General features: G+C 27.1%; 1 protein-coding gene across 1 annotated transcript; it reads right to left on the reverse strand.

Moving 5' to 3' along the window:
- Nucleotides 1-1,576: 1,576 nt before the first annotated feature.
- Nucleotides 1,577-3,039, reverse strand: LOC119676086 (the record flags this gene model as incomplete). Its single annotated transcript, XM_038087314.1, has 4 exons — nucleotides 2,665-3,039; nucleotides 2,163-2,361; nucleotides 2,009-2,062; nucleotides 1,577-1,915 (listed from the first exon to the last, which is right to left on the reverse strand). Coding segments are annotated over exons 1-4 (882 nt in total), but the record flags the coding sequence as incomplete, so codon positions are not given.
- Nucleotides 3,040-8,636: the final 5,597 nt, after the last annotated feature.

The following is an 8,636-nucleotide window of genomic DNA, read 5'->3' on the forward strand; positions in this document are numbered from 1 at the left end:
TGACTATATTAAATTTTATTCCTGAGGCACTGTGAATTGGTGCGTAAGTTAACATTTTTCTCTGGCTGAAATATTTGGTGATTTTCCAGAATTGATTAGAGACATCTTCTAGGGTTTTCAGGAACTCTTCCCATTGTGTGTTACGATAAAGATTGAGTTTTTTTTATTATGTTTGTTACTCTATGCGCTTTCATTTTATTTGCTAGACTCCCTGTTTTTTGCGCTCTGCTTCTAAGTTTGTTCTTCCTTTGCATTAGCTTCTTAATGTCGATAGGCAGATTAAAATAATTGCGGATATTGATATCTTTTTTGGTTGTACATTGGATGACTTGTTCTATTCTGGTATTCCAGTAGTTTGGCCAGAATGTGGTTGATGTCTATGCTTACTGCTTCAGGCTTTTGCTCTTTTTTCTTCGCCATAATTATTTCTTTGTCTTGCCGCACTATTTCTTGTTTCTATCACAATAATTAAAAACACTTGTAATATTTACTTGTTTCTATCAATTTTTAATTGTTTTTTAACTTTTTGAAGTTAAGGTTAGGTATACTTTATAAGTAAGGTATTTACTATAAAATACGTGTTTTCAGCACGATTGTTGAAATTAAAGTCTTTATTTCTTATTTCATTATACAAAAATAATACATTAGTTTTGAAAAACATGCTACTTTACCGTTTCTATAAATTTAGAGTAAACAAGTAGCAACAATTTAAAGGACGATGAGTTGATCATGCCATCAAACCGTTTCTCCAAATTTATAGAAGCAGTTTATAATTATTGCTTAAAGGCAAGGGCGGATTAATACGATTATGTTACTTATATACATTTATTGTCTCTATCAATGATTTTTTATATTATTACCTGCGTTAGTCACTTTGTTTGTTTGTTCACAATTTTATTATTTCACTTATTCACTTTTACCTTTTTTATAATTTTTTTATTATGTAGTCCTTTAAACCACTGACGGTCGGGTCGTCGTCGGTCGTTCACAACGATAAATGCACATTGTATGTGTTTTGTCACTGTTTTTAAGGATATGTTTAAGGGATAAGTTGTTTTAGGGTTTGAAAGATTCGTGCGTCATAATCTGATTCATAGAATTCTTTCTGCTTAAATGCAATAGACAAATTTATCGATTGCTGACAGAAGATTTTCTGTCGTATAGCAGTTTACAATACCAAAATTCGATTCTGTCTATCAGCAATAGAAGCTTTTCTACAATCTATTAGCAATAGACATCCCATATTAACATTCATCAGTATTATGGCCAAGGTTCGTATTTGCTCACTCATGAGCAGCTCAGGCTCATGAGCAAGAGCCAATTCTTATGTGAGTCCAAAATTGGCTCATATTAAAGAGCTGCTCACCAGCGTGAGCCTTCAAGTTGCTCATATTGAAGAGCTGCTCATGAGGTCTCACGAGCCGAGAGTTCACGACCTCATCTGTTTAATAAAAAGCGATTTGTTAGTTATATGTGAAAATACATAATTTGAAATTAAGTTAGCTTATTATTATTTATATTTAAACAATATAATGAAACAATAATTTGAATTTGAAAAACAAATTTATAAAATATTATTATCAGAAATATTTAAGCACATATTTTTGGAGTTAAGCTCTTGAAAATTTAATTTAGTTATTAGTAAGTTGTTTATTGTACTATTACTTAATCTAGATCTTAATTTAGTTAAAACTAGAGAAAGTGCGCTAAAAGCTCCTTCCACCGATACTTGTGTAGCTGGAACAGCTAATGTAACTGCTGCAACTTTTTTAATCTCCTTATAATTGTTTGACGTTTTCCAATAGCTTAAAATGTCAGTATCAAGAGGAACACCTTTTTGGCTGGCAAGTGCTATGAGCTTTTGTTTAAAGGTGCGATTTGTTTCGGTGTTAGCTGTTATATTTGCCATCACTCGCTACTGCAATTTTGAATAAGGTGCTGCAGAAGTAGTAGGAAACTCAAACATCATATCAGATGAGATATTTGGAGAATCTGGTTCATTTCCTACTTTCCGTAAGTCCTCCAATTTTGTTAACCTTTCAAAAGTTGCTGTGAGATACGCCTATGAAAAATATAAGATATTAAATTAAAATTTGTTTAATGAACAATAATTTTCAAAAATACAATAATTTTTATAAATATAAATATAAGTATATTTGCACCACAGCTGTTGATTTTTGATTTTCAGACAGCATAGTTGAATTTTCAAAATTAAAACGGGGATCAAGATAAAGCGCGACTTGGAATGCATCACTATCCATAAATATTTGTTTCCTTTTTTGCATTGATTCATGTAAATGTGATGCGTATGGTGTTTTTGTTACTAATTCCTCTAACTCTATCTCGCCACATAACCAATCTCTATAAAAATCACCAATTACGTACTGCTCTATTTGCATATGTTTAGTACAAATAGCCAATGGGGTAAAGGCAGTTACAAAATTTACAACGAAATCCCAAGATATATCTGGAATTTCAGACTTTTCAAAATATATAGTGCTTCTATTATCTCTCTCATTTTAAGTAAATTATTCAACATCTCATATGTCGAGTTCCAGCGTGTTGTATTATCTAAAATGGGCATCTGTATATGAATGTCGCCTGCCCTAACAGCTTTTCGTAATTGCTTTACAGCATCTCTGCATTCACTAATTTGTAGTTCACGCAGCGCATCTCACAACAGATAATACCGATGCTAGTATTGCGTGAATATTTTCATCATTATTGCTGCACTCCTCTTGATTAAAGTCCTCGTTTATATGCTCTTCTTGTATGTCTTGGAGTATTTCACTAACTTTCACCATATTTGCTCCATTATCTGTTGTACTGGAATAAATTTGGCAACACTTACCTATAGTGTTGATATATATTTTAAAGTCCTTTATATACTGAATATTTATTCCAAGAATATTTTTATCCATCCGAGTTGCAATGTCTAATTTAAGCGATAACATTTTATTTGTTAATCTCGCCTTAATTATCTCCTGTATTTTTATGCAAGAATTATCAAGCAATGATACAATATTTCTTGAATTCAAATTCGAGCCAAACTTTCTTTCATACGGTTTTAATAACAATTTAAAAAAATCTTCATCATCGAAAATTCTAAAAGGCAAGTTTTTGGAAGTCACTAATCCCACACAACAGTAAATTTTATTTATATTCACAAAAATGTTTTATCATGAAAAAAATGTGTTTTATCTTAAAACACATAAAGAAAGACTTCTTATTATTCGAATTAATGTTATAAAAAAATAAATAAAAATGAAATAAATGTAATCAAAAAGTTCTTTATTTATTTAATTTTATGTATATTTTTGTTAAATATATATATATTTAAATACAATCTTTTCCATTTATTTGATTGATAAAATATTACACAAATGTACTTGAATAAATTTTTCTGCAATAATAAAATTTAAAAAAATTGAAATAGTGTAAGAAATATAAAAAATATTTAGTTCATTTTTAAAAAATTACTTAAAAAAATTTAAATCAAAAAAATGTTAATTTTTTTTTTATTAAAAAAAATTACTTTTTTATAAGTTTTTTTTTAAAAAAATAGCTAATATTAAAGATGAAAGAATTTTAAAAAGTCTCCCTTAAAGACAACTATTCACAACAAATAATTTTCACATTGTATAATATGATATAATTAATATTATATTAAAATAATAATATAATATAATAAAAATATAATTAAATTTAAAGATTATAAACAAAATATTTTTTTTTTGTTTTTACAGATGTCGCATTAGGTATTAATATTTTGTTAATATAAAGAGATTTTTATTTGTTAACTAAGACAATTGTTTTTTATACAATATAATGAATTGTTATATATCAATTGTATTATATGGAATATTCAATATATTCCAATATATTGCCTATAATATAAGAAACACATTGTATTTTAAATATTGATTGAACGGGACTAGTTAAGTTTTTATATATATTAGTTTCAGAACAAACGTAAGGTTGTATGTTTTTATTATTAAAGTGTTTAAAAATGTATCCTAAATATTAAATATTTAATCAAATAGTGTGTTTTTTTTTAATATTTAATATATTTACAAAAATCGAATGTTAAATTGATTTATTACTATTTAGAAAATGAATATATTGTGTAAATATTATAAATAAAATTGTATAAAATAAAACTTATTATTGAACTGTTTATATATTTCTTTTAATAAAGTTGATTTATTTATTTTCAAAATAGTAAAATGCCACAAATATTATAAACAAAACTTGCACAAGTAAGCACTTTCGTATTCTTTAACTAAATTGCGTTTAGTTTTTATTAGTAATGTTCTTTAATAATTTTTCTTTAGTTCTTAATATAATTTAATTTTCAGTACCATTCAATACTACATAATTATTTCAAAATTTTTATGATGTATAAAACCTATTTCGTCCAATGTTGTGGTTTTAGCAGCTTCAGTTTATAAAAATAGTTCTCTAGGTGTAAGAAGAGGCAGATCTTTAATGTATAGGCTGAAGATATTTTATGAATCATAATCCGAAAATCTCAGAAGCTAAAGACTCGATTTTCCATTTTACCCTTTGTAGCTTCTTGTTTTGATGATTTAAGGTTATGATGATATATCTATATTCCATCAAAAAAGAGCATCATCTATCAATATCCTTTCTAAAATGTTTTTGATTTTGAAATAGTGTCTATTTGCGCAAAATTTAACAAACTATTGCTCACTACGTCTAATGCAATCGGCAATTGACAATCTTTCAAAATCACATCCTGTATTTTACCACTGATTTCTGGGTTCGGTTCGATGTAGTTTTTGGATCGCCCTTCAGGCTTTACGATCAAACTATTGCTTTTATGGAATATATTCACCCAATACATTTACCAACTCGGTAGGAATTTTTATTATATTTAATTATTATAAATAAAGCATAAATTTATTAATCAAAACAACACAAATCTACGTTTAAACGGATTATAATTCGTCATTTCCGGGATTAATTTGTATACTAAATTGTGAATATTATCTGATTTAGCTAATAGTACATAGAGATTTATATATAGATATTGCTTTGAGCCGTTACAATAATTATCTTTCGACTCATTTTCTAGTATCTAGTAAGGAACTTTTGTCTTAATTATCTCCGAGGCTCTTAAATTACTTCTATTAATCATCATAGAATCCTTCCTCTATTTTGCAATTTTGTAGATTTTATATTTTTAGGTGCATATTTATTTTTTATGAAAGTAGTTCAAAAAAAAAATTGTATATTATGTATATTAATGCTACGTCACTGTTAAGTTCTTTAGTATAAAATAAATCAAAAATAAATCAATAGGCCACTTGAACCTGTTAAGGTTGAAGCGATCAAATGTTTAGAAATATTCGTTATAATAATTTCTATACAGTAGTAGCGGTGAAACACTTACTGAAGGTAAAATTCCGTAAATTCGCATTATGAAATGCTATATACCGCTATAGCCAATATCTATATGCATGTGTCAGTATTTTTTGGCGAAGAGTTAGTTATAAATAAAGCTTTTAATTTTCTTGTTATATAAAATTTTTTGATTTGCTTGCAAAGTCGAGTTTAATACTAGATTTTAAAGTAGAAAAGTTAATACTATTTTCAAGGACATAGGAGTTACTAGTAATCTTGTTATTTGGTACCATCAAAGAAAATAGAGTATCTAATTATAAATGATCTACTAATGTAGATTTATAACTTGAACTTAGAAGAATTTCAGTGGAATATATTGTAACTAACATGGCTGCCATCTGGAAAGAGAATAAATGTGGCACATTTTATATATGTTCGTAAAGGCTTCAGTGCAAAAATAAAGTCCAAATTGAATTCCAGCTGTTGTAGCAGCATCCAATAACTATTTGAAAGAGTTGGAGAGACATAAAAACGGATTGAAAGATTACTGTATAACAATTAACAGTATTAAATGGTATATTTGGACCTATAATCATATTTTTAACCCTTCTGTAATAAACGTCTGTATATTTCAGGAATGAATGTGTAAAACTAAAGGTTTAAGCCAATGAAACTGATTAATAAGCTAATGAAATAATCATCATCAAATCACCACAAATCTGTTGCAAAAGGAAGACCAAGTTATGGAACTATTATCACGCTGCAAATTGTGAAGAAATCAACAGAAATTATCTAGTCCTATTAATGTTTCGTCAAAAAAATTGGGCCATTGAATTGTAATCCGATTGCGGTGTAAAAATCCAACTTGTGTGGAACAGACATATACATAAGCGTCATCTTCATATATCACAAATAATGATCGTAACTGTTTCCGAAGATTTTTAAAAAATAAATAAATATTTAAGTAAAGTATAAAATATTTTTAAATACAGAACAATAATAATCCACACATAAAATAATTATTTTATTATATCTACAAGGAATAAGAGTAATTATTTTATGATTTTAACAAGGAAGGAGTATGTGAGTATGGAACATACATGAATCTTAGATACTTTTACATAAATCATAATAATAAATCTAAATAAATAAAAAATCTAAAATTTGTTGAAAATGTAAGACGAAAATTAAAAGAAGTGTTTTTAATAAAAAATTATGCACTATAGGGTTAAGGATCAAGGATGTTGGATGCTTGACGGTAACTGAATCAAAAATGATGGTGAAGTAATTAACTATGAATTGACTGAGAATAATTAATAATTTCCATTTGTGTGGAAATTTGTTTTATTTTTGTATATTTAAAATAATTATATTTATATTAAAGTAACTTAAAAAAAACGTATATATTAAAAAAAATTATTTTTCGTTTAAAAATTTTTTCTTCATGTGCGCATGTTTCAAGATTATTTGTTGCAGAAGAAATCGAGTCTGCAAAGTGCATGAAACTTCAAACATCTGCAAAATATTATAATTATAAACAATCTTAAATGAAAGGGTTTATATGAAAAGCCGAAGTAAGAGTTTTCGTTAATAGAACTGAAGGTCATAATAATTATTTTTTATAAACATAAATGAATTTTATTCTTCCTTTTTAGGTTTTTCTTTAGAGCATATGGCTGACTGACACGGAGGAGATATACTTTTATGTCTTACTCTAAGGATAATAGCTTGACAGCTATTTGAATCCTCTGTCCATTTGACGTCATTGAAGTCAATTTTGTTTTTGTATCTATTATGTTTTGATAGAAATTACACGCAGTGTTTGTGTGTTTGAGGTCCTTGTTTTGCGTTTTTGCGAATTCCGTTTTCAGTATCGCCAAATTAGCATTTTTTTGCATAAATTGCCTTAAAGTGAAGTTCAAATTAAGGATAACATATGCTTGATATTAAATACACACGAGAAAAATAATGTAAAAATAATTACACAATGATTAATCCACATTTTATTTAGAAAGAAAAAATGTATCTGAATGATTTAGTAAATGCGATTAACTGCAATATATTAGATTGTTTAATTAATGTCAGATATTTATAAAAATATATACATCTGTGTTAAATTAAGTATCTCCTCCTCATACTAATATTCAAGGTAAATATTTTTTTTAATATGAAATTTATTTTATTATACATATATGAGGTAGAATCGACTATTTACATCTTGTTTTGATAAGGTTTGACGCAAAGATCTTGTGATGTCCTCTGGATTTAGCAACGAATAAATTTTTATTAGTACTGAAATAACTTATACAATCCAATTTAATCCGCTTACATCTCAAGTGGTAAAATATCAAGTGGTCGGTCAGTGGACACATGTACTTTGAACCATGGATTTATATTTTATTTTTTTGTTAGTCAAATCTATAAAAGTGAAATCAGTACATTCACGTTTATTACACAGATATATCTTTTCTTTCAAGCATTTTTCAAATTTAATGCATAATTTTGTTAGAACTATGATTAAATTTTCATTAGCTTATGGATGTATCTATACAGTTTCTAATTTTCAGATTCTTCTACTTACAAATAGTTCTACACAAAATTGCCATAAAAGTGTTGTAGTTACATTTGTATTGCTTCCACTTCGTATTCTATTCCTATTCTACTGCATATATGATAATTTATTTTTAAACGATCCTTTCATCATGTATTAATAGTTAATAATATTACATAATTTAGTAGTTTGTAATAGTCTGGTTCAATTGTACACTGTGAGTGCCAGAACATTCAAGCCCAGTCTATTAGCAATAATTTCCTGAGGCAATTTTGGATCTTATTCAATTTAGAATTTTACCATAGCGATGTTTACATCACCAGTCAAAGATTTCAGCGGCTTTTCCGATATTTTTCTTACACTGGAATATGTTCAGTATCAAATCTCCGAAACCATTTTGAAATAATGGCAAGGCGTGAAAGTGCTAAATAGTATATGATTTTTGTTAGTATTATTTTTGAAACAAATTTGTTAGTAGTTTGTATAAATATATTATATATACTGCATAAGATTTATGTTTATAACTTTTTAAAAAATTAAAATATATAATTTAATTAACATAACCTCGATTTAGTCTGCTAGTATTAGAGTCTGAACCTTTCTAAAGCTTATAGCAAAATTAAATTATCTCCATTATTATCCTATTCTACGTTAACTAAATTTTTAATATTTAGCCCTATTTCCCACATCGAAGAAAGGTGAAGATACAATAGCCTGT

Source organism: Teleopsis dalmanni, chromosome 2 (assembly GCF_002237135.1).
Source record: "Teleopsis dalmanni isolate 2A chromosome 2, ASM223713v2, whole genome shotgun sequence".
Lineage (NCBI taxonomy): Eukaryota > Metazoa > Arthropoda > Insecta > Diptera > Diopsidae > Teleopsis > Teleopsis dalmanni.